Source organism: Chaetodon trifascialis, chromosome 6 (assembly GCF_039877785.1).
Source record: "Chaetodon trifascialis isolate fChaTrf1 chromosome 6, fChaTrf1.hap1, whole genome shotgun sequence".
In the NCBI taxonomy this organism is placed as follows: domain Eukaryota; kingdom Metazoa; phylum Chordata; class Actinopteri; order Chaetodontiformes; family Chaetodontidae; genus Chaetodon; species Chaetodon trifascialis.
The window spans coordinates 21284998-21312564 of record NC_092061.1 but is presented as its reverse complement, the minus strand read 5'-3'; the positions used below and the strand labels follow the sequence as shown (position 1 = coordinate 21312564).

Sequence of the window (27567 nt, the reverse complement as noted above, 5' to 3'; positions counted from 1 at the left end):
TTTGCTCACAATTTTCTCCAGTCGGTGTAATTTGGTGCAACGAAATTTACCAGTTCACAGGGTCTAATGTTACTGTCTTCATTGGCATTTAGGAGTAAATCAAGAGTGTGTGGGATGGCAGAAAAGGTGAACATTTGAGGTTACAAGGTTGGCTGCTTCCATCATAGATAATTTGTTCAGTTTAGATGAAGTAAATTGAAAGACAAGATGAAACGGTAATGATCTGCAGGGAAGCTGCAGCACAGCAGCAAAAAGTAAATGACTGTAGAAAGCAGGGGTTAAAAACCTGGCTGTAGACACTAGATCACCCTAATGAAGAAGACTTTCCCTGAATGCATCACATCTTTTTACTCAATAACATCATCCCAAAGTCAAATAAATACACATGAAGCATCAGTGGAAGCCTTCATGTGAGATCATGCTTATCAGACTTGGCCCAGTTAGGGATACAGGACGTTGGATGTGGGAGTTTTTTTGGGACAAAACAAACAAAGGATTTGTTAAGGTTATTATCCACTGTACACACTTTTATCCCCTAAAATGACCCACTCTGGGCTTGGCGCCACATCGACTCAACACCTCTTTGAGTGTTTTCTTACATCAAGCAGATTTAATAATATTACTTTGATATCCCTTGCCACGACCAAATAAGCCCTCATTAATCATGTGGTATGGTGATAATTACAGCTCATAAGTGCCATTAGCTGTAAGTAGCATAGTTGGCATTTGTCCAGCTTTGAATTGCGCAAGGTGACTGTGCGAAGAAAGTCAGTCAGGCAGTTTTCGCCCTCTGTGTGGGTGTGCAGAACGAATGGAGGTTATGGGTTTATTGACATGTGTGGGTCAATGGGCAGAGAAAGGCACCGAGGCACAGTTACAGTGTGAGTATGTGTGTGTGTGAGGGGGGTTAGGATTCCTTATGGTGGCACCTGGGTTGTACTGTCACGGCTCTGTAAGGAGTTCTTAGCATCAGAAAAGTGCATTTTTGGCATATTGCCATGGTAAGTTGCACCACTCAGAATTCCATTTTAGATATTATTCATATTACAATTCTTCTGCAAGATTATAAGATCTATGAGCTATGAGTTGATTATTGTGGCTTGTGAAAAGTTTTTAAAAGCTGACCAAATCCAAAATACCTGCTGGGTGTTTGGAAATCAAGGCAGCTCCTGCAATATTTACGACATGGAGACACAATGTTCTCACCCAAGAGACTGCTGGCAATACTATGAAAACATCAGCCATCAATGTAATGAACTTATGATCATTGTGATCAATAAATGTGGTTTTAGTTAATATGTATAGCCCAAAATATACAGCTTCTGAACCACAGCTGCCCTTTGTCTGTTTTGTCTCAAGGGGCTTGAAAATCAGGCTGTTAATTGCATTCTGCTGTTTCTATAACAAAGTTTTAATATTACCAGTTCAACTGAAAGTTATGTGTTGCCCCACTTAAACTGACGATTACTTCCCAATTGTTGTCCAATGTTAGTTCCCAGAGTTTTATTTAACTTGCCAAATACAGCTGAAGCCTTTGAAATTAATAATAATGACTGTAGATTTTCAGTGAAGTTTGTCTGCTAAAATTAACTGAACTCAAATTCAACTGAACATAATTGGACTGACAAGAGAACTGAAACAACTGCAGACAACTGAAAGAGAAAGAGGAGCAAAGCAAAGTCAAGTGTGATGGATAAAGGTGGAAAAATACTAAGAAAACCTGCATCAATGAGATGTTACAGAAGCACTGCTTTTGCTGTTTTATTGTGCTCCATATGAACCAAAAATGTTCCTCAGTTGCTTAAAAACTACGACTTCTGGAATAAAAGTAAAAGACTGGTGTACTTGTGCTTTTGTCTCTCTGTTGCTTCTCTTGTATGTTATGTATGTTATTTCTCATGGTAATTTTATATGTAGTTTTTATTATTAAACCTCCTCTGAATGCCATATAAATCAATTTTAAATTTGTCTATTTTTAGGGATCCGAGCTCATTCACCTGCCAGGAAAGTGCTGCCCACAGTGTTCGTCTCCCAAACCTTCCTGCATGTACAAGGGGAGCTCCTACGAGGTACCTCTATCATAGATCGAGATTTACTTTGAGTGTGTTTGCACATGAAGACGAGAGGAGAAGTGCAAAATGAAGACATCCAAAATATATCTCCAAGTCAAAGGGCCTCTGTGAACCCTCTTTCCTCAGAAGAAAAAATAAAATGATTGGCACAAAGTCTCATTGCAGAGGAGGCTGCTACACAAACAACCAAATACATCAATATTAAGATGGATATCAACATGCGCATGAATACAGACTCTAAACACTGAAAATGAAAGTTGCAATGAGACAGAGTGAACGTGTGTTTTAGGACAGAGCTATCAGATTACTCTGAGCTGTTCAGCCTGTAACAAGAATCTCTTCCTTATTATTCTGGCATCAAATTCATTATTCATAGGCTAGTCCTGGAAACCCAGAAAGCAAAGGCTTTAATTTTTTACATTTTCAGCCAGGGGTGATGCTCATGAAATGCTGCAGGATGGTCAGCCAAGGCCGAGACTTGGAGCAAGTGTGGAGAGCGCTATTATCCTTTTAGATAGGTTTTTCTCTTTCTCCCTGAGGAATTCATTTTACCAGTAGTAAACAAAGACAGAGACTGTATTCTTATCACACACCTACACACATCCATACATGCATGCATTTATGTGTTTAAAGGCTTCTCTTTAAGGTTAAAGCAGCAGGTTTGTGAGTAGATGATGACTGGTTCAAATTCCCAAGCTGTTTGTCAAGACTCCAGCATGCAACTCCCCCTAAAACCACAAACTTTCTGTTTGTGTATGCATTAAACAAATTGTATAAAACTTGACAATTAGTGAGTTTTAGCAGTGTTTGTAGGCGTATTATTGATACTGATAATGCAGAGCCAGGCCAGCTGCATCACCTTCCTGCTAAGCATGTGATTAACATTGAAACATTGGAAGGAAAGCTTAGAAGAGTATTTTCGAAAATGTTGAACTATTCCTTTCCGAGGGTTAATATGATGATATGACAGTAGATAATTAGGTTTGTTTGTGTTGGGGTCTGTAAAATGACCTCATCTTCCTCAGCTCTCACACAGCCGTACTGGTGGGATGCGATAACAGACTCTGGAGGCTGCAGATTTCTCTCCTCCGTCACTCCTCCGTCACTCTTTTGTTCTGCTTAGATAGATCGTCAGATACATGTGGGTTGTGAATGAGAGTCCTGCCATGAAAACAAGCCCATGATGCTTTTAAGTGTCTGTCAGTCAGAAGTGTTTCGAGTCAGTTTTGTGTCGCTCCTTGTCTGTGAGCTTTGACCTGCCTCTTGATGATTTCTAAACCATCTAACTTTTCTGAGTTAAGTCAGTTTTGTGTGGGGTTCCTACTGTTGGACTGACTGTCCTTGGTGGCCCAGTGTCAATTCACTCACACGGCTTTGAAGATGTATATACTGTAAAAGCTGCGACTGTCAGCCATCTTTTATAACTGACACTTGCTCCTTATTAGCATTCAGCTTCTCGAGCCTGGTCTGTGTGGCTTCATTTTTAATTGTGATTCATCGTACTCACAGATGAAATCCTCTGTTGTTCAGTGTTTTTAACATTGTCTCCGTCCCCTTTGAATATATTTGCCACAGTCTCACTTTGTGCATAAGAAGCACTTAAAGGTCTGCATTCACTAAGTCTGATAGATTATTTTCCCTCTCTGTCCTCTGCTTTCATTCCATTTCCCTCCACACTTCCTCTCTTTTTCCAGGACCTCGCTCGATGGACTGATGGCGGATGCCGAGAGTGTGAATGCCGTGATGCCCAGGTGACCTGTTATCTGCGTTCCTGCCCCACCTGCCCACAGGGCACCCTGGCCATCACCCAGGAGGGTGGATGCTGCCCGGAGTGTCCCCAAAGTAGGTTGCTGTAATGGATGCTGGGTGCAACTCTGTGTGTGTGTGTGTGTGTGTGTGTGTGTGTGTGTGTGTGTGTGTGTGTGTGTGTGTGTGTGTGTGTGTGTGTGTGTGTGTGTGTGTGTGTGTGTGTTGTGTGTGTGGTGTGTGTGTGTGTGTGTGTGTGTGTGTGCCACATCTGAGACATTCTTTCCTCATGCACCTCTTTCACAGCATACACATCATAAAGGATTCAGTGCGTTTGTGTCTGTAGGTGACTGAGGCAGGTTAAGGTCCCTCTTTCATTTTCCAGAGACCTGTTTTTATTTGTATTTTCTTATTTGTTCATCTTTGAAAAGGCCCAGATGAAACATTCTCAGGCTGTGAATCAGCTTTGAGACTCAGCAGTCAGATAGTCTCACACACTGTTAAACCTGTGATTTTCAGTGCTTTCTAAGAGTTCTTTTGGCATGAAGTTAGCTTTTAATTGTATGCACAATTTCCAACATTTACCACAATGCCTTTTGACAAACCTCTGAAAAATGTCCTACACAGTCAAAGACTTGTTTACAGGCTTAAAAATTCAAATAACTTCCTGAAATATGTGTGAACGTCACACAGTGTCTATGCTCGCTGCCAAATTTCATCATTTTTTTGTAGCCGCAATATATTTTCCATGACTGTGGGTGTAGAAATTGATATCTCTACCTTTCCTTTGAATTTTATTTTTTTTGAATGACTGTTGGTTGGTTGGTTGAAGTCATCTCTGTCTGATTATGATATCCACCTCCGCTGTTTTGATGGAAATAATATGCAATGCGATATTGCCTATCACGATCCATTAAGTACAAAAAAGTACACCGCCAACCGTGAAAACAGGCCTGACGAACCGCTGTGTTTTGTCTCAGTCAGGGTGTTTTTGTAAAGTTTTCTCCCGTTAAAACTCAAAGCTCAACAGAAAAAGAAGTTATCAGCAGGTCAGATAGGTTTCCTGTCTGCTGATTGGAAAGTCAAGGTGTTGTGAGTAAATTGGAAACATACTTCCTCTTCCTCTAACAGCTACTGTTGAAGGCGTCTGTGACTGTCCTGTTTCTGGTGTTGATTGAGTTTTTCCTTATTTTATGCCTCTTGTTTTTGTCTTGTGACGCACTTTACAACATCTGCTCTGCAAAGGTGCTACAGGTATATAAATAAACATTAGTGACTTACTAAAAATACTGCATATGTAAATGAGAAGCTGGTTGGATAATAAAAGAAGAGAGGGGGAGTGTGTGTGCGAGTGTGAGAGAGTTTATAGAAAAGCAAGACAGTCAGAGGACAAAATCTAAATTGTCCTTGGGGAGGAGGGCAGTGCTGGCCAAGCTGCTCTGTATGTTTCAGCATGCCATCGCCTGAGGACAGAGACTGGAACAGCCACACAGAGTCAGTGTAAAGTAGATTCAGTCTATCATTGCTTTAAGCTTTGGCTTTAATTAAAACCTTTATTTAGGTAACGTTAATTCAACATGTAATGACCTTCATATTTACCTTCATTTCTACACATTAACATCAACATCAAATACAAACTCAGATAAAGAGCAGGTAGTGATGGTGATGCGCTTTGAATTTCTGGGCCAGTATTGTTGTTTGATGGGGTGTTTTTTTTCTTTGTATGATTCAAACAAAGAAGGCCTCATTTGAAGTTGAGATATACTTTTAAAAAGGCAGAATGGCACCATAGTTTGAAAAATTGTTTGCTGCTCCTGGAGTCCCTGGGGCCTCAGAGTTACATGAAATAAAAATGACATTCACTTCGTTGGCCAGTATTCCACAGCAGAATAAACACCCATTCAACAATTAATGAGTGCACAGAAAACTTTGCTGTGTCTCAATGTAATGGTGACCTCAGTCTCAGCCTGTGCTAATAAAAGGTTCCAACCAGGGATTTTGTTTTTAATGATTTCCCCCCTTTTCTTTTCAACCTGTTTCAACAGGAAACACCACAAATTAAGGGAGGAAAATGCTCTCAGAGACATTAAATTATAGCTCTAAGCTCATTTCCTTCTGTAAACCGCACAGTCACACCACAGCACTTCTGTTTCACCTCCATTCTTTAAAAAAAATCTGATCCATCTGTCTTATTGACTGAAAGTGTGTATACAGACTGTGAGCATTTCTAACTTAACAAACTTTTGCTATTTTCTCATATAAATAAATACGCCAGCAGGCAATTAAACAGTGGGACAACATTGTTAAGATTTATGACGACTTGATATTAAGTTTGGCCGTATGAATGAATAATTACAGTTGGGCAGGGGAGACATTTTTTCAATGCAACGTACAAATGGATTGTTAGAGACGGCAGTCATTTTATGAGGTCGGATTGGAGTCTATTTTGTTCGCATTGAGCTTGTGTGTGTGTGTGTGTGTCCCTGGACAGTCTTCTTGCTTTCTCATGTTTTAGTGTTTAGAGCATTTCACTGCTGCAGCATATTAAGATGTCTGAAAACACTGTATATTCTCAGGCAAATACAGTTTAATTCATCCAAGTAAACACCAGGGGACACCTGTAAAATGTAATATCCTGAATTAGCCAGTTGTTTTGCAACTGGTAGCCCAGCCTGTTAGGAAGATTTCTGCTAAAAGTGATGCTTAATTCAACAGATTAACTAAACAGCATATTGGTTATTATTGATATCCACCGGCTTAAGTAGCTGCTTTGTTGCCATTCACTTAATTCATTTAACAACATGGTGTCATATGAATTAAGTTCACATGCTGGTATTTTGTAACAGTGATGGCAGTTTTATGGCAGTCTTGACTATGGAGGAGTGGAGGTCTGATACCAGTGGTTCATCTCCTTCATCTCCTGTAATACCAGAAGTCATCACTGACATTTAACCATGATAACAGTGCTCCCCTAACTGTAACCAAGTGGTTTCAAACATCACACCCGGATAGTGTTCGCAGTGAATGAAAATGTTGTTCAACATATGTCCAGCCTGCATTAAAATTCTCAGCAAAATAATTTGGCCAATGCAAAAATAGTTTCATATGAATGTGAACTTTGCAGAGATGATGAGGAGATTGCATGTGTAGGACAGCCTTCGCCACAGAAGTTCCCTAAAAATGGCTGAAAATTGGACCCAAAAGAGTCAATTCTGACAGTTTGGTTTCATCTGGCTCTATAAACCAAATAGATGCTGCATCATTTGTTGTGTCACAGCTCAGGATCAGTATTTTAGCATTAGCTACACAAACGGCTAGTTATCACCTAATCTTCGACAGTTGGAAGGTGGAAGCTAACTGGCTAGCAATTATGCTGCTAACACTAAAATGTATTTTAATAGAGTTTTGAAATACTTCATCACATAAAACGTGGTAATCTTGTGAAATACTGTACATTGTTTAAGATCAAACCAGTGGTTCATGGACCTAAAAGTCTGGCATGCATCAGATGTCTGTGAGTTGTTTACAGTTCCAGCAAAGAGACATTTGCCCTCTGAACCTCTCAGATGGCTTCATTTCAATAACTGTCGGCTCAAGGAAGTAAGCTTATCCAATATTTCAAGAAAAAAAGCAAAGGTCAGATGAATCACTGCATTTTGTTTTTCTTCTATTCCAAATTAATCATCTCTTAGATTTCTATGTGACCCTTTAGACGAGGGCTTTCATTAGACTAAAGCACTGCCTTCATGTTTTATAGTCTTTATTTTTTCCTGGTGGCCAGAGGAATCCAGGCAGTGCCTGAAGTGTAGCTCATGGGCTCCTAATGAACAATACTGAGTGAAGATAAGGAATGAAATGGAAAGCCCTTCACTCAGACTTACTTGTCTCAAGAGATTAATTTCTGAGAACTGCAAGTCGAAACACCTCGGATACTTATTGATTGATCTTTTTATTTTATCTTTCCGTTGGCTTTAAATACTTTTCAGCATCTTCTCCCCAACTCTTTGTGGAAGAGTTCATGTCATCCATCATCTCTCTCTGTTGGCCTCTTTCTATCTTCATCAGCCACCTCCTACATATAGAAATTATAGTGTTGGAGAGAAAATCATCACAGCCGGAAGGCGACATGTACACCTTCTCTCGCTCTATACATCCTGTACATGTGATGGTGTTAATAAGTGTGTTTTATGCACAGGTCAATGATGAGTTTCCATGTTAAATGTATCAAGAAGATAGCGTGTGTCTGTGAATACATGGTTTGAGTGGGTCTTGTGTGCTATCGTGTGTGCCTGAGTGAATCATTGAAATGTGTTTGTGTGCTGACTATATTTGCACTCTCATACTGCACTTGCACCTGTCATCACCTCGCAACTTTTGTGTGTTAATGCATGCGTGTGCAGTAATGGTTTTAATACCCCCATAATGCACCACAGCGCATGTATGCATGCCTGAACAAAGTGATTTAAGCGTGATTTACACAGTTCACTTTGCTTTTACATGCTGATAGGAGAAACAGGCATGTTTTCACACGTTAACTGTGCACTTCTTTCTGCCTGGATGTGAATTAGGTTTCCCAACTGTCTTTAGTTTGTGGCTAAATATAGGGAAAGGAAAAAAAAAAAAGAAAATATTCCCGCTTTCCCTCTTTCTGCTCCAACTCGACCCGTAAATCTTCATTTAAGCTTATTAATCATGGCTGTCTAGAGGCCCAGAGGTCAGCAGCCTCTCCTCTCATTGGACAGTTCATAGCAGAGCCCAGGAGTCGCGCTGTGTTCAGGTCTCACAGGAAAGGCTGTAGATGTGAGCTTACAGCTTGCACATACAGTTCCCATCTGCCAGGGTTTGACCCAAATGAGTTATTTAGTATTGTTATTTTGTTCCAATATATATACCATTTTCCAGTACCAGTCAATGTATTTATCAAGTACGTCTGAGTAGGAAATCAGTCCTCATTGGTCGAAGTATTCTGACAGTGATGCATGTTTGGGTCTACTTTTAGAATAAGGATTTATGACTGAAATGCAGTCTTTTCTTCCCCAAAGACTCCACAGCCTAATTCTTTCTGGCAAAAGAAAATTTAGCTTTGTGACAGTAATTATGTGCATCTGACACAACCAGCAGTTCTGGTAATAATACATGAAATTTAACTCTTACAGACATACTTAAATTTCCAAATTTTTCAATTTGTGTCTACATTTATTTTTGAGCAAGTGACTTGACAGCGTTTACTTTCAAGTTTGCTAAATTTCGGTAACTTATTCACACAGCTGCTTAAATTTAAAGAAAGTGCTGCTTTTCTGCATTTCAAATGTTTTCTTTATCTAAAACTCCAACCCACAAGTGTCCAACACGTCCAATACATCATTATGTTTTCCTCTTTGTGGCTAAGAGTGTCAGAAACAGCGACGTCTCTCTCAGTCAGGACAAGTCTTCTTCTTGATGGGAAGCTTCATAAATAACTAAATAAATAAATTAGTCTTTCTCTGAGGTAGGACTGTTTTTAGCGTGATTCTCAGGAGGAATTCTGAATTGTTTTATGAGTATGCACGGGCCCAGATATACTAAAATTATGCATCTGTAAGCACATCCAACTCACACTATTTTTAGTCGAGCACACAGTTATGTCACTTAATCCCCTCACCATTATTTCATCAATTTTAATCAACAATGTTTGGATGAGTTAAATGGATTTTGATCCTATTTGGGGCTTTATTGTCTCAAATAAAGAGCCTCATGATTGAAAATTTGGCAGCAGACTGCATGGGTGAATTACTGAATGGTGCAGTGCCTTTTAAGAGGGAACCAGGCTGTGAAATTACCATGAATCACCAGCCAAATGCTGGTAAAATGTTGGCTGTGGTTGATAAGTTGGCTTATTCTCCAAGCTTCTGTGGCAGGTAGCCAGTCTCAGTTGGAGGTCAAGCCTGTGGTTGCAATCAAAATGGCAGGTGTTTTTTTTTTCTCTTACACTCTTCTAATGACGCAGGGTGACAAACAGCAACATCCCTGCCAAATGTTGACACATCTGCAGCTTCAGAGGTTACCCATTAGGCATTTGTCTTATTCAGGTGGAGCTTTGCAGTCAATCGCGCCTGGATCCACACGTCAGGATCAGTTGTTTTCATACAACTTTGCTGTTAATCACAGCTGCAGTTTTTAATTTTGTGCTTCAGGGATTCTGACTTGCTACACTCATGAGGAAATTAAAGTACAGTGTGAGTGTAAGCGTCAAGGCAGCCTTCTGTAAACAACAGCTTGTATCGAAGCGTGTGATTGCTGAACTTGCGCTGTAATGTGGCTTTATCCTCAGGAGAGAAAAATCCAATTCTGGTTCACTCTCAGCTGTCATAGCAAACAAGAAATGATCTTGTAATGTGTCAGGTGGAGTCCCGTATTAAAATCTGCTCATTTGTTTCCACCGTTTAACATTCAGGACTGAGTTTCTTGCAGGGAGATTTCGGGAGAGTTGCAGGATGAGTGCATGAAACAAGACCACGGCGGACCGCAGAATATACGCAAGGATTGGTACATTACCGCCAGCTGAAGCATTGGCCACAGCTGAATAGAGAGATAAACACTGGACTGATATTCGAATTAGTCAATGAGCACGTCAGTGGGCCTGTACACACAGTGCTAACTTTCTCAGTCTCCCACTTTTCTCACTCTGCTTCTTCTTTTTCTCCACCCTCTCTGTCAGAGAAAAGACATGGGGTTGGAGGGAGAAAAGTGAAAGTGAGAGAGAGTGGCAGATGGAAAGAATATGGATGAGAGAGAGAAAATGAAGCTGTAAAGGAGAAAGAAGACAGAGAAAGGGAATAAGGAGAGGTAGCAGAGAGAGAGCAAAGAGAGACGGAGATACCAAGAACAATATGTTCTGCCTTGCTGACAGTCTTATTTGCCGTTAAGGTTGAAGTCCCACCTCCATCTTTCTCATGTTCTCCTTAACTCCTTTTTTCTACCTTTTTTCCATCCCCTCCATCTCTCTCTGGTATTTTCTCCTATAAGTCTTCTTCTTTTATTTTCTGTTGTATCCTTTTTCGTCCTTCTCCTCTCTCTGTCCTGTTCTGCAGTCGTCGCATTAATCAGATACCTCAGTCACATTTTTACAAGCAGCAAGCACTTTATTTACTCAATACATTCATATAATGAATGGAGCAATCACAGTGCAATCAAGTGCAAGCAGCCCTGCATGTTGTTTGACAAGAGGCGGCCTGCTTTCGCTTGTGTTCTTGCTGTCAGCCCTGATTCTGTAATGATGCTGACAGGGTTTTTGAGTTGCGGGAGCTTCTGAAATGACACTTTTAATTTTTGAGACACAGATTTCAGATTAGAAAAAAACGAAACGGGCATTTTCAAAAGAACCTAGAGGATATCAGAGACTTTGATGGATGGTTCGCTCAGCAGCATTGTGATGTTTTGCCTCTGAATTGTTTCATACATTGATTGTATTTAAGCATGAATTTCAGCTGCTCTTCTCCATAAACTAGAGGAGGACAGACGCCTTCAGAACTCCCCTCAGTTGAGAAATGACCAAAAACATCACAAGTGCTCAGACTTACTCACAGAAAGTGAAAGAAAGACATTATGAAATTCTATCCACTGTGTTATAATTGTTTCAGTCAATATTTGCTTGTTTCTTTTGAGTCAACATGTAGAAACGGCCCTGATTTCTTTTTTAGGATCATTAGATCCTCATTGAGCTACTCTGCCTGAAATATGTCTTACAGTAACCTTTACAAACCAGCTGATGACTTGTAGGTGATCATTTCCACTGCAGTTACATAGTTTGATGCATGGAAAGTGTTTGTTGGCCATTTTGGAGGATGTAATGTCAACACAGAGTTACTGCTAAGTGTATTTTAGCAGTAACTGTGCTATAACAGTGATCTTTTGTGGGCAATTACATTTTTCTTATTACACTGCCAGGAGACTCTTCTTCTACTCTCTTTTGTGTAGCTTTTCTCTACCCAAGTGAGGCCTCAAATGGCATTGAGTTTAATATAAAATTTAAGAAATCACACACTCTAGCCTGCAGCCAGACCTCCAAATCACTGATTTACTCAGTACTTGCTCATCAATTCTTGGTGGAAAAAGAACTGGCTGGTCAGAGCTTTTTGGACAGGATTAAGAAGTGGGAGGTTGTGAGTAAGTGAAGAAATGGTTACTGTCAACAGCAATTGTCTCCAGTCAGTGACAATGGAATCTGAATTAAGGTGCTTTCTAGACGCGGTCACCTGTGATTCACAGTCAGTAATGAGAGTATTGTGCACACACTGGCTTACTCAGCGAGTAATGACTTTTAGTGCAGTTGGTGGACAAGTTGTTGATACAAAATTGTGGTCATAAAGTGTTGGTACTGGGAACTGGGAACCAGTATGGGCAGGGAAAGCACTTCACTACACTTGATCACAAAATGTAAGAAGACTGTGGATGCACTCAAAAACTCCCAGTAGGGAACATTGTACATGTAAAACTTCTCAAATGTGTGTGTGTGTGTGTGTGTGTGTGTGTGTGTGTGTGTGTGTGTGTGTGTGTGTGTGTGTGTGTGTGTGTGTGTGTGGCTTTGCAAAGTGAAATCTGTCTGGCTCTCCTCACAGAGTCACAGCACAGAGCCAAATCAGTTTAGAATTTGCATAAAATTAAATGTCAAATTGTGTGTGTCATTGAGTGAGTGAGAGAGTGACTTCAAGTCTTCAAGTGCTCTTGTATCCACCAACAGAGTCTATCCAGATGCATAGAATAAATTAGCGTGAAATTGACTGTCAGAATGTATGTGCATGCATGTGCGTGTGTCTTTCCGTGTGCATCTTTCTGTATGTTGTCATGCGTATGTATCGTCTTTTTCGTCATCCAGCATCCACATTTCTACTTTAGATGCACATATATTGTACTGAATTTTACAAACAATTTCTAAATTGAATGAATTAAATGTGTGTTTTCCAGTCCAGTGCCATGCAGACTGCCTGTCGTGTTCGGGGAGTCCTGACGAATGTGAGAGCTGCAGGGACCCAAAGGCCTTCCTTCACCATGGCCGCTGTCTGTCCCTCTGTCCAGCTGGATACTATGCCGAGGGACGAGTATGTGCAGGTACGACTGTCTTTTAAATATACACACCAAAGTAGCGGCTCAACACTGTCCTTTATCTCACCATTATGTGACATTTACACTGCAGACAACACTTTCCAAAGACAGCAGCGTGCACTCGTGCAGGGATTTGTCCACCTTCTTCTCAGAGTCCCGTGCTGCTAGAATCACTGCGGCTCACTCTTTCCATCGTATTTCTTTCAATGATAAACAGAAGGCAGAAGTAACACAACCACAATCACTACTGCCGGTAGCACCCAGTAAATTTAGATCTCTGTTAGATGCTGATTTTTATCTGACCCTGTGGAAGCTCTGAAGAGGCTCGTTGTGGTCTGGCAATCATGTTCAGTGTCTCTCAACTAAATACCAGTTAACAGACCTGTACTTTCTGATGGCTGTAAAGAAATAAGAACCTTTCATATGATTTCTTTATTTTCATATTTCATATGCTTTCATATGAAACGGAAATTTTTAAACATGTTCTGAATTTAAGCTGCATCTCTCCTTGCAGAGAATTATTTATTGAACAACATAACTTTCAGCTAAACTTTGCACATCAGCCGCTGAAAGGAGACAAAACCTTTGGCTCCACATTTAAGAGGAAATATTTGGAAGTCAACGTGCAGCGCCGCAGCAAGCATGCATTGAAGCTTCTACAGTGCCTCCATCTTGATTGCCTGTGTGTACGTGTGCGTGCCTCTATCTGCATTGAATGCATGTGTATGTTTTCCTCCTCATCCTCTTTTTATGCGTGCGTGTTTGTGCCCGTTCACGGTCATGTTTGCCCGACTCGAAAGCAGCCACACCACCTTGACCGAGCGCTGACCCAAGACAGCCGTAATCTTCTTAGCATTTTACTGCGTTGAATCCCGACCATCCTATTGACCTGTTCTCCCTGTGAGCCAGACATTTACTGCCAACAGCTATTCATGAAGCTGTTAACACCAAATGCCCCGACAGCGTAAAGCTATCAGGCACAGATAAAAGTATTAACTTTGAAGCCTAGCTGCTAATGCTAGCGGCCGAATCTTTAAAAGCGTTTCCACACTTGTGCTTTAGAAATATGAAGAGGGTTGCTCGGGATAGAATGTGTGGACTGTGTCGAGATGCAGCAAGTGTTATAATAGCTTAATTCAACCAGGAAGGTGCTTCACTGAGATTAAAGATATCTTTCAACAGGGTTTTCTGGCACAGGTAGAAAGCAGCATAATAGAACATGCGACATAAACTGGCAACTTAAATTAGGAGAGGTTAACAGTCAGCAGTCAACACGATGTGATCAGAGGGACAGTGTAAGAAAAAGTAATAACAGCACTCAATGTGCCATTACAAAGAATATGAAATTGACATGTGATTAATATATTAAAAAATACCTAAAAGATAGGTAAAATTATACCTCTGATTACATTGGATCACACTTTCTCGACCAAGTGGTTGTTAAACCTCTATCCCACATTACTTATAAGTGTAGATGTTGTTTTTATTTCGAGGCTTTGAAGCAAAAAATAAAGAATGGGGAATGTGGTGTAGTGCTGTTTGAAGAAGTCTCCCAGAGGAATGGCCAAAACTGGCTTCAGATTTCTACCAGTTGCTCTATGTAAGTAAATTGGCATGAAGACTCGGTCACAGCATCATAACAGTAGCACAGCTGAACGCTACGTTTCCAGAGGAGCAGCTGCACCGATCCAAAGGGATGAACGGTCTCCAGATGACAGAAACTTTGGAAAGACGTTTTTTCCTCTCTTATGTTATTAAAACAGAGTTCTTGATGTTCATCTACAGGTGCTTACAGTGCTTTCTCACTCTGCATAACCTGACAAACAGGATGTTGATATCAGAAGATTTTGCCAGAGCCTGCATTGCTTTAAGGACATCCCTTTTGACCAGTTAGTAGAGTGCAAATTGCAAAAGCTCAGCTCACTCCTTTCATATTTGATTTTTGTGATTTTTTTTTCTGAGAATATCTGGTTTCAGATTTGTGCGTTTTTGTCATTTTTCTGCAACATTTATGAGCATTGGACTCATCAGTTGTGTGTGAGTGTGACTGCTCGTTAAAGAAACCAATAAGGCCACCATTAGTCCAGAACATCAATCGCATGCTGCCTGATTTCTACATGTTTTCTACAAAGTGCATTTGAAGCTGCAAGCCTGACCTCACATTGTTGATGAGATTATCTCTCGCACTGCTTTTCCTTGTCCTCCTTTTGCCTCTGACTTTTCATCGTTCTCGACATCTTTCTCCTTTTGCCTTGAGCCTGTTGATCTGCCCATCAATTTTTTCCCAGTCTTTTTTCCGCCCTTCCCTCCATCGTTATTGTTTTCATCTTGATCACAATCCTGATCTATATTTCCTGTCTTCACCTCTCCACTTCCTCTCCTCTCATCCTCCTCCTTATCTCTCCCTCTGAGTGGGTGGCTCAGAGGTTTTAAGGCGATTTTGTTTCTGTTGCTTTCTATTCTGTAATCTTGAGATTTCTCGTTAAATAACATGTGATGTCTTGTCATGGCATTTTCTCTCTCATTCTGTGGTTTCATTATTATATTTGTGGAGATGTCTGGAAGTCTATCACAGTGCACCAAACCTAGCTGCCACAATGAAAGATGTTTCAGAGTATGAGGCTGTGTTTAATCAGAATATTTGGATGAAACAATGCTTTCCTTATTTCTTTTTGCGATATATACCTTATTTCAACGGGTAATTCTTCTTAAACAAAATTTAATCTGCACAACTTTCTTGGCTGTTCTGCATTTTAGAGCGATGCTTTTACTGTACCACATTAGTCCTTTAAGTTTTTCAAAAGTTTTGCAGGTTTCAGGTACCTCTGTAACTTTTGGGTGGTGAAAGGATTAAATCAATAAAACCTTGATTTGTGTTTTGTTGCTAACAGCACTTTGGGCTGCATACATATAGACAAACCAGATATAATCCCATTTTAAGTAGCAAAAATGTTTAATGTGCAAATAAGATAAGATGCAGATTCTTCGTCTGCTCCTTCTAAACTGATTTACGGCAGGGAAGATGCAGTTTGTGCTGTGCCACCCTGGAAGCCTAAAAAGTTGTTCTACCCATAGAAAGGGCAAACGACTAAAATCCCAGACAGTGTGAGTGGACAGAGGAGACGCAGCACTGACCTGCTGTGATGTGCCACAGCCACAGAGAAGTTTCATAGAGAAGTCTTTCTTGTTCCAGGAGGTAAATTTGCTGCCACTTCAGTCACGATCTCGTGATTCTCTGTTGAGAATATTTGCATAGCAATTAGTTGATTTACATTCAGTTAATCCCCTTATTTTGGATATTCACTTAAAATGTGTGCAACATTGAAATATACCTTGGGACCTCCAGTTTCCCTCCACAGTCTTAAGAACACCCAAGCCAGCACAACTAGAGACCGCTTTCACGTTTGATGAACTGCACGTCCATCCACTATGGCATGCGGTCCTGTAACCGTGAAGAAAGCTCGGGTGGGGAAGAAAATGAATATTTGACTGACAGACTCTTCTCCTCTCTCTCTGTCCTCTTCCACAGCCTGCCAGTCATCCTGTGCCACCTGTTCCAGTAAGTTGGACTGCCAGTCCTGTGGCTCCCAGCTGCCCCTGCTGAGTGCTGATAGCAGCCAGTGCCTGGCTTCCTGTCCTCAGGGTTCCTACCAGCACGACCACACACATTGTCGCCGTGAGTATCACTGAACGCCGTGTGACTTAATGTGCCCTCTGGATGCCATTGTGGAGGTCAAAATGGTGTTTTGACTCAGATTCAGCCACTACGAAAATGAGAAGGTGGCACTGGGAGGATGAAATTCCAGGAGAGGAAGGCCAGTAGCTAGTAGTCAAATGCTTGATGTTATATGTTCTGTAATATCATTAACAGTCACTGCAAATTATAAAATTAGCCACTTTTTATATATTCTACAAGTATTTCTTTCTTTCTTTCTTGCATATTTATGGAGTGATATTTTGTAAAAATATATGACGATGCATTATGCTTCTTTTTGAAGTGTTGGTAAATTACAGGGAGTCAACTAGCCAAAGACCTCTGTCATGGCACCAAGCTGTGTATAAAGACGGATGGATTCTTCTGATGTCTTTTATCTTTCCTACCATCCTCTCCTTGTCCTTTCTTTTTTCCCCCTATGCTTTCTGCCTCCAAATGTTATGTTATTCTCTCTACCTCTGTCAACTAATCCCATACTTTGCAAAGGATTTGCAAAGAATCAGCTTCTGACATTTCTTTAAGCAAAAGCAGAATCCTAATGTCTTTCAGTCCACTGGTTTCAGATCAACCTCTGGGCAGTAGGGCAGAAAGTGCATCCACAGTTCAGCAAACAGGCAGTTTAACGGTGGGACTCCACAGCTGGTGCTTCACTGGGTTTTGAGTGGCCGTGATAAGCTCTGTGTTTTGCCTCCTGGATTGGTTCAGGATAACTTTGAGTGGATGCTCCGACTGAATATTTTACAATGTGACAAAGGAGAGAGTTCTCTCTGGGGTCTAAGTGTTATTGCTTCACTACTGTGGCTTTTTTCTCTCAGTCCGAGGAACAAGTCAAAGAAAGTCGTGCTTGGGTGACAAGAGCGACCAAATGTGCTCACGTCTTGTACAGATTGTTGAATTCTTGCTTTTTACTCATGTTTACTGAGCTGTTGCTGCACCCCGGCAGAATTGTTTGGAAAAGTTGGGTACATTTGTTGCAGTTACAGAGGGTGCTTCAGGTTTTTGTTAAGAATAAGTTTAGTTTTTTTTACATTTCTGCCAGTATTTGTCCTTCTCCTTTCTGTTACCCAGCTTATTATATGGCCATAAAGTCTTTCAAAAGAACATTATGAAATGCAATTAGCACTTGAAAATGTATTTGGAATGAAGAATTACATTGACTTGAGTCGTAATTATGCTTTTTTAAAGTTTTATATTTGTATTGTTATTCCATTCAACTGAAGCTGAGTATATTTTAATATCAGTGCTGCTGCTTTATGCTACTCTGCCTCCTGTCAATCATTGACACCCACAGGAAATAACAGAGAGTCTCTGCTAGGAAATAATTCCTTTTAAACAACAAACAGCTATATTGTCAAATCCATTTCTTATTTATTTAGGGTGTCTTGAGTCTGTGTGGCAGCAGTTCATTTCAAGCCATGTTTGATGCACAACTTATTAATTATATTAGCACATTTTAGAAATTATAAAACAAACAAGTGAAGAAAAAAACAGTTGTTGCACAAATGATGTAGTAGTAAAACATTCACCTACCATCTGGCTGGATGAACTGGGCTCCATGCTTCTGCCATAGAAAACAATTGGCTGTATTTGAGGGATCACATTGTTGTCAGTGCAGTATTACTGGTTGGTCAGTGAGTCATGGCCTCCTGAAGAATCTTCTCACTCTGAGATGAAAGAAGTGAACGGTGACATCATGTGTATCAGAGGAGACATGTTGCTTTCTACACACTTCGGTCAAACATCTCAAAACACATCACAGAAGTTGTCAGACTAGTTAAGATTGGACAAATGAAAGTCTGCCAGTAGTTTTTTGGTTGTGAGCTTGTGAGACCTCCCAGATGCTGCGTTGATTGTCTTCCGCTTGGAGACCCTACACGGAGTCTTAGTCTGCTTGTTCTGGTGGTGAACTACCGCAAATGTAACTGTGAAGTAGTTTTAGATGTGATGTAAGTAACTTTAAGTGCTATCTATGTTCATTAAGGTCACATTTCTTGTTGTTTGATGTTTTAAAGATCAAACCACAGGAGGAGTAAACTTGACAAAGACACAAGTTAGAAACTGTGGCCTACAAAGGCTTGTTTTCTAACCTACCAAGAGGCTCTGCAGTCTCAACGGTGAATGAAAGCAGGAAGGGAGACTAGATCCCACTGTACAGTACTAATGGGATACATGCACAATGAGCAGCGTCTTTTACTGTTACTCAACCAATCTGTTAATCAACCAGTATCCCAGCGCTCTAAAGACTGGACCAATAAATAAACCCGTGCCTCAGCGAGCTAAATCCCTGTGGGCATGCTAATGTGCCTCCATCGAGTGGGGAGGACCTGCTGTGACTCCTGGGGATGATGGGTAGGAATAGAAAGTGCGAGTTCGAGTGGGTGAGTATCCACAATGTGATTACAGTCCAGTTCTGCAGCTCAATTTCACACCTTAATGAATATTGTCAGGAGGATTGGAATTCCAGACCTCCCAGTACACAGGCTCCTTGGATGGCCTCAAATAGGATACACAGCAGCAGCCTTTGTAGAAAGCCAGCTTTGTTTTACCCTGCCTCCATCCATCCAGCTGCATGTACTGTATACAGTCTCTGTACAAACCCTCAGAGAAAATCTCACTTCATACATTTTTTCTGCGTCTGCCCTGCTTTGGTGCCTTGTAAGTACACCAGCAGCATCCATCGTAGAGTTCCCCTCTCATGCATTAATCCAGCATCTACCTTGCATGAATACTGCAGATATTTTATTCTCAAATGTGGCACAGTAAAAGCAAATTAAAACAGTGGCAGCTGCTGTGGAGAAAGTCTCCTGTCATGCATTCATCCTGCACATATCCAGGTTTAGTACTGCAGAAAGTACTTTCTTCTGTTGAGCCAAATTCACAACACAAACCCATTGTGTCTCAGCCAACTAGTCAGCAGACCATATCTTTTGACCTCGAACTAGCTTTAATGAGAGCGTATCCCCTTGGTTTTTCCCAAGTAGTTTCTCCTGGGGACGGGGAAAAAGAACAGCAGTGGAAAGTGGAGCTCACAATCACTGCAACTGTAAATCAGTAGGTGCTTAGGCCAAGGCTATTAGGGTGGATTTAGCCTGAGTGAACTCCTATTCCAAGGTTTGTTTATGGGGAAAAAAGAAGGGAGGAAGAAGTGAGGGAAGAGACAGACGAGAGGCAGAGGAGATGAGTGCTGACAGCATTAATGAGTGAGTGAGGTGTCTAGAAGGTGCTGGAGACATTAACGCTGTTTTGTAGCATTTCTTGGCAGAGGACCAGGACCACCCAGAGCCCAGAGCGTCCCCGCAGGCCTCCGTGGGGTGTTTGTTAATGCTTCTGGCTCAAAGCTGAAAGCTTTACTGCGTCTGCTTGTGCATGTATTCAAAGTCGGCTTGTTAATAATTACGGTGGGCATTGTGCAGAAGATGTTCTCTTTTCTTTCCCCTCTCTTTTTTTCTGTCCTCTTTAACCCATTTCTCTGTAAAATGTCTTCTTTGTTATATCATTTTGAACCCACATGGGCTCTTCATCAGGTAAAGCAAAACCATGTAATAAAGACGGGAGCAGGTAATTATTACAAGTCCTTTGGGAGACAGAAATTATGGAAACATGCAGTACCTCTACAGAAGCACATATTAAACTTCAACTTGTGCAGTCCTCATTCCATCAGCATCCTTTAAATATAACCCATAACCATGAGTGTGTTTTCTGATCTATCACCTCTATAAGTTACGTTTAGGCATCAAGATATATACTGTAGGTTAAAGTTCCTGCTGATGATACTGTCAGATTCAAAGACTGCTTTCATTCTTAAAAGAATCTAATGGGTTTGAGTGAAATTTAGGACCAAATTCTCACAGTTTGACCGCTGCTACGATCCAGTGTGTCTGATAAAGACACATTTACCACAACCTCACTTTGCAGAATTTGTATTTTCTGCTTATCTCTTGTTCATGGCTTTACTGCTTCACAGTCTGCTCCTCCTCCTCTTTGGAGGTTTTTTTGGTACGGGCACATAGAAGGCCAGTGCTGTGTCCAAAACGTCTTTGTAGTGCAGATGAATGCAGCACAGATGATGACATGTCCCTGCATGCCTTTTTTCTCTGTTTGTAGCACTTGATTCACCTGGCATTCATCACACCGTCTGACATGCCTCAAATTGATACCGTAGCAGGACATAAAAGCAACTTTCAAGTGTATTTTTACACCTGAAGTCTATTTTACTCTACAGTGCTTTTGTTTTAGGCTCTGAGCGTGACCTACACTCAGTACTGTGCCCAAACACAAGCTGTGTAGACACAGAATCTTTGTCCATTTTTTTGGACATGTGATGGCTTCATAATGACCAAACTTTGACTGTGAAAACATGTTCATGTACAGCTCAACAGAAGCCACTGAGGGTAGCGATCGACAGACTCCAGTGGGGGAGTTACTTTGCAACTTATGAGAGATTAAAGTTGTCTTATTATTAAGATTAAGAGATGTTAAGGAGTTATTAGTGAGAATCAGCCTCATGTCGAGCTTTTAATGCTGACAAACATCTTTAAAATGTCAGTTTATTTCATTCATAAAGTCTTTTATGTTCTGTGAGATTATATGAAAGCAACCTTCTCTTAAGAACAGTATTTTTAATCAGTACATCTCTGAAAATACATGCTGCTGTTGGTCTTTGATGCATAATCTACCAACAGTTTTATTCATAATGACTTCCCTGCCCTTCTATCATGAACTCTCACACATCACCTGAAAACAAGAAAAGCTCTTGAGAGAGCTGTTCTATTTTTCTCTGAACTAGAAAACCTTTTGGCATTGATAGCTGTTTGTTATGTATGATTTTCATAGTTGTGAGTGTCAGAAGACTTTTTTTGAAGGCCAGGTGAGCTTTCATGAAAGCCAGACGAGATTCAATACGACCTTGACTGTATCATTCAATTCTTTTTCTCTATTACCTGAATTTTGATATACAGTTTCACTGTGAATGTGGTGAGTCAGGAGCCGAGGCAACCACGACAACAGCACAATTCCACTGGCTCCAGAAACACCTTGACACCCCGATGGTCTCGAATTTGACCTCAGTGTGGACCTACTCATAGAGCCATTGTTGACGATCGGAATTGTCTGTCACATGTTTGCAGAGCTGATTCCTCAGTTCAGCTTCACCAAGGAGAAACATTTGGAGAATCCAATTTGTTCTTTCTTTGTGCTCTTTAGAAGTTGAAAGGAACATTGTGCTAACTATATTGTCCGTATTGTCATTAAAGCCATGTCTCTGTGCGGACTTTGGATTTCAGCTACTCAAATAAAAGCATATATATAGGTTCATTGATCTTACTGACCAGGTATCAGAATAACAGAAAGAGATTCACAGGCAAACCTGATTCCGTGTCCGATTCCATTCAAATAATTGGTATTTCATAAAAAGCTCCCGTTTCTTTTTTTTTTTTTTTTTTACTCCTTTCCTCTTCACAAAGCTGCTTTCTCTGTGCTTAGTTTAATTGCTGAATCTCTCATCCCATCTCATTTTATGACTGGAGGTGTGGGGGGCTGTGAACCGCAGCGGCACAGTAATCGTGTGTTCCCGCCTGTTCCAGGAGGACAGAGAGTGAAGATTATCCGCTGCACTGTGTGACTGTGCGTTCGTCTCAACCTCCCCTGGTTTATGCAGCGAAGGCTTTAGAGGAGGTTTTTGGCAACTGGCCTGCTAGGATTACATTTGCTGATAACTTAGCGCTTCAGGCTGCACAGAAAAATAAATTGCTTTCCTGCAAGGGGCAAGGTAAATGACGTGTAATCCCCTTGTTGGCCATAACCATTTTTGGATGGGGAGTGTGAGTGTGCTGTATGTTTGTGTGTGTGTGTGTGTGTGTGTGTGGGGTGACCCAATCATATAAATGTTTGTGGATGCCTGTTTTGTCTCCGCTTCATCTGTAAAAAGAATAGTTTCAAACTTTGCAGCATATCTCTTGCTGGAAGGGAGAGTTGCTTATTATTTGATCAAAAGATGTTTGAATTTTGCTGCAGCACTTCAATGAGGAGTAAATTAATGATAAATGCCAAACAAATTACTGCACTTTGGGATTTTATTGAGTCTGTAGTCAGCAATTTTCTGCAGGACAACATGCCATCTCATTTGAGAGAAGGTAGCTCTGGACCCTTTCTTGATCTTCAGCACACTGAGACGAAGAGGACAGCAAGAAAGACAGACATTAAAATTAAACAAGGGTGTGAACAGATGAAAAAAAGAAGGCTTGAGACAAAGAAACAGAGACACTCACACAGAGAGAAAGAGAGATGACAAGAAATCCAATATGAAACTCGAGAGAGAGACCACAGGGCTGAGGCGAGAAAAAGCCCGGGACAGAGAAGAGAGAGCATCATGGGATGAGAGAGCGAAAGAGGTGCATAACTTCAGAAAGTGAGGAAGAGAAAGGAGATAGACAGAGAGATGATGGCAAGAAAATAGGACGAGCTGGGGAGTATAAAAAACAAGAAGTGTGTAGGTAACTATTTCACCTGTCAGTGTAGCTGTCACATTGCAAGATAGGTTCCAACATTCACTGGCAACTTTAACCCTTTTCACACAGAGCTGAACAAGAAACTTCACTCTTCTGTAAGACTGGGATGTTCTATGATTTGGTGGAGTTTGTCATTCAGCATCATTAATCCTTTGCGGCTGACTAATTGCAACTTAAACAGTTTTGGTTTTGTATGTTTCAGCCTTCTAACTACAATTCATTTATACTTTACTGTCACCCATATTTCAGAACTTAATCTAAAATTTTAGCTTGATTTCTTGCCTTCCAGGCAGCAGCTAGTTTGCATGCATGTCAGCACAATATGAAAATGAACTTGCAGACACTTGAAACCTGCCTGAGATACAGGAGGTCGTCAATCACAGCAACATTTGCTGAGCTTGCCTTTAATTTTGAAGTTTTGAAGTTACACACAGCTTTTCTGGAAACTTTTGATGGTTTTGAGTTCTTTAGGGAAATGCAGACATTTTAGAGTTGAACACCTGCCAAGCTGCTACATCTAAAATCCAAGAAAATACAGATTCATAATTATTTTCTCAGTGTCCGTGTTTGCTTATTCTTTGCCTTCAAGGTCTGATTCACTCAGGGGTGCAATGCCTTTCAGCTACTGACTCAAATTTTCAAAGATATTTCTCACCAGAAATGAATATCACCACAAATAAAGAAAAATGTATTCACTGTAAGAGATTAATGATCTTAAGTCTCTCAAGGTTGATTTTCATATAATGTTGACACGAGCCAAAACCTGTGGCTGTTGGGTAGATAGAAAATCTGTACATTCAAAACCCTCAGTGTGGTCCTTTAAATCAGCCGCTGTCTGCCATTTAAATCCCATGCTAATTGAAAAGACTGATTTATCCACTCACAGTGAAAACTGTGAACACCCCCGAAGTTTTGGTTGGTTGTAATTTTTTAACCTAAATGTGAAGAGAGAGGAAAAAGAAAGGGAAGTTGAAAGGGAATGAGACACCAACAAAGAAACACAGTGCAAGGTGCTGGAAAGTACAGTGAGAAAAGAACTGATTTACATACATACTAAACGATGTGGCATAAACACAATGCAACAGTAATGAACACTGTATTGACTGTATCACCCATGCAAAATACAGCATATGCAGAGTAAACGTACTTGGAACATTCAGAGTGAACATACTTGGGATTAATCCAAGATTTAATCCAAATCTCCATTTTTCCATACAGTCTTTTAGTTACCTTGTATGTAGCTCTTTACTGAAGTTGAATACATAGCAGGGATGGAAGTGGGGAGGAGTGGATATGTGCTGAGTCTAAACTTTTCTAAACTGAGAAAATGCCACAAAATAAAAAGGAGGAAAGTAACACAATCTGTATGGATGAGATAAACAAAACCCAAATTAAACTGTCTGGCTAAGAAGGTAAGAGAGCACATATCTCTTCCTAGGCTGCACAATTCTCTAAATTGGTTATTTTAATAAATGCAAGTGTTTACAAATTTTTAACCCGTAACAGGATTTTAATTTGCATGAAAATACAATCCGCAATGAGGCTGATTACGATAGTGGCCACGATTTTTGGAGGATCCAAAAATCCTCTTTTTCCTAAGGGAATCAAAACAAGCGTATTTGTTATCTCTGCATTGTTGCTCCTGTACATCAGATGATGGTTGCATGAAGCTGAACCTTTCTCAGTTACTTTTGAGTCTTGAATTGCAGGAAGGAACGGCCAGGATGCTATTGTGGAGTTCCTGTCACAATGAACGGCAGCCTGTTACACGTCTAGTGTTTGCGTCGTATGTGTGAATGGGTGGCAGATCATTGCAGTAAACAACTTCCCCATTCAATGTGATAGAACTTTAATGAGCTACCTGGACTTGTAAACAATGCGTGGAAACACATTGCTCCACAAATGGACCGCTTTGTTAGGCATGCCAGCACAGTGGCAATGGGAGAAAATAGGTCTTCAGTCAGAGCTGAGTTTGTAAATTATGTCCTTAATACTAAACAGAACCAGCAGACTTGTGAGGAGCAAGAAGAGCCTGCTGCTGTGAGTCTGCACGTATGAGCAGGGAGCACCTATAGATGAAATACCATCGGTGACTTGCAGCTCTGCCCATGTATTACCTCAGTTTGCTACATTTGCACACCCAACAGTTTAAATCATCTCAAATAGGAAACTCTTTTTGGTCACTTTCAAAAGAGTTATGTCCCAAATTCGGTGACGATTGGATCAAATTTGAGAGACAAGAAAAAGTAGTTTGAAAATTCATAGTCTGAAATTATTCTGAATCTGTAAAAAGCTTGTATTTTCTGTGAATGGCAGTGCGAGCTTTGTGAATTCCATTTCTCATGGAATTACTTTGTTCTTCTCACACCAAAAATGATCAGTTCGTCCTGCCACATGGCCTCACTTTACACCAAATTTCACTGAAATGTGTCAGTTTTTGAGGTATCCCGCTGAACTGACAGGACTGAGTACATGGCCTGCTTATCAGAGCTGAAATATCGAATGACAGTCAGGTGAATTGCACCAAAGCTCAGCGTGGAGGAGAACAAAAATAGCTAAATGACAGGGGAAATATAAGATGCTTATGAAATGTGCGTTAATCGCCCTGTTGGAAGTAAAATGCTTGCGGAAATGGGGTTTGTGTGCGTTGGATTAAACGGAAAAACCTGGTTGTGTTCCTGGTAGATAATATGTGTATTGAAGATGATAAAGAGAGAGTGAGGGAATGTTACCTGAGGAGAGTCTGTACAGAGAAGCAGGAGAGATCATTACGTTGATCTCATGCTGCTTTCCAACAACTTTTGCAAGAACATATTTGGTTAATTTCTGCCGACTTTCATTAATTGAGTGAGATTTTCATCAGCGTTTCTTATATGGCACTGATTAAAGTAATCATACTCTCCCCAGGTGAATGTACCCTCACCTTGATGTGTTTTGCTCAGTTCTTATGCTTTCTGAATTCTCCTCACTTTAATTCCTCAACTTTTCTCAGTCACCTCTTTTTTTGGTCTCTATTCACTTCTTAACCTTTGTTTGAGTTGGCTCTACCCAGTTTCACCTGCATATCTCTGTCCAGCTTTCTACTCCTTACAACTTTACAATCAGTCTGTATTTACAGAAGATGATGGATGGAGTTGTGGAGCGTCTATCTGATCTTCAGCAGAATATTTCACACTCCTGAACCTAAAGACCTGCAGAGATTCAGAGGGAACCATTAGGCACGTCGACGGTTTTCACTGGATAAAATGACTTTGTTGGCCTTGAGGAAAAGGTGCTATTATTGAATTCCACATTTCAGTACAACCAGACTCAACTGAAGGTGTCATGCGGCCTCGGGAGATCCACAAAAACTTTTACGAAATCCTAAGATGGAGTTTTGAAGAAGCCCTCAAGAACTGGAGAATTTTCAAACAGAACGATTGCTAATTCTTTGCAGAATTTGTTTGGATACTACAAACAAAAAGTAGCCAGAGGTGCTGTTTGCAAATGTTTTCCAACTGCCAATCAAAGGGCTGCCTTGGATTTTTCCAAAGATCTCATGCATGTAAACGCTTTAAATCTGAAACTAAGATGCAAATTCAAGACAGGAGTCAGAAATGAAAGCAAATCCAATGCGCTGTTCACAAAACTGTTATGCTTCACGACAAGCGCTTGTTCTTGGGGTTGTCAGTTTAAAGTGCACTGAAAAGGTAAGAGAGCTTCAAGGAATCCCTTTGATCCACAAACAGTGCAGTTTGCCACACGGCAGGTTCCTCTAAGAATCCTTCCTTATAGGGCTGTGAAATTTGACTGTATTTCCACGTGTGTCTAACACACAGCGAGCTTCAAGATGTGGATCTCAGAGAAAGGTCAGAGAAAGCCCTCAGTTATTTGATTGTAGTGTGAGTTGAAATCTGTTTGCAAATAGCAAGCAAGTCACCTAACTTCTTCTAACCATCTGAAACTTGACGTAGGGGGTTATACAATGTGTCTTCCCATTCAGAACCTTCAAAGCAAAAGGGTTTCAAGGCTGTAGGCACAGGGGAAACCACAGATGAGTCAGAACTTGTTAAGGGAGGACTCATGAACCTCTAACAGTTCAGGCTTCTTTAAGTAAGGAACATGAACATCTGATGGACCCATAAACTCTTCTAGGATCATGTGAAAAAAGATCAGAAAGTGTTTCATATAAATTTTTTAAGAAGCATGAACTCTTTGCAAAGGCGACCCCCAAGGAACCCTTTGAGTGTTGGCACTCTGAAAGGGTTCCTCAATGCATACGTCATTTTTGGAACGAAGCAGCACCAGCTTGTGAATGGGCAACAGAAATCTGGTGAGTTGTGGAGTAAACAGTGTTATCAGTGCCAAAGTTAGCTGCATCAGAGCCAGAACTTTCCCAACACTCCTGTGTTTTCCTTTTAGTTTGTTTTTGTCTCTCTTTTTGCGCACTTGCTGTGGCATCTGGCTT

At 40.7% G+C, this 27567-nt stretch overlaps 1 protein-coding gene across 2 annotated transcripts in view; it reads left to right on the top strand.

Annotated features, from left to right (window-relative positions):
- Positions 1-27567, top strand: part of fras1 (Fraser extracellular matrix complex subunit 1) — a 228953-nt gene that overhangs the window by 87498 nt on the left and 113888 nt on the right. For both annotated transcript variants that reach the window (XM_070964455.1, XM_070964454.1), the window contains exons 10-13: positions 1980-2069; positions 3767-3914; positions 12762-12905; positions 16429-16575. In XM_070964455.1, the coding sequence (XP_070820556.1) occupies positions 1980-2069; positions 3767-3914; positions 12762-12905; positions 16429-16575 (529 nt within the window). The remainder of the gene's footprint in view (positions 1-1979; positions 2070-3766; positions 3915-12761; positions 12906-16428; positions 16576-27567) is intronic.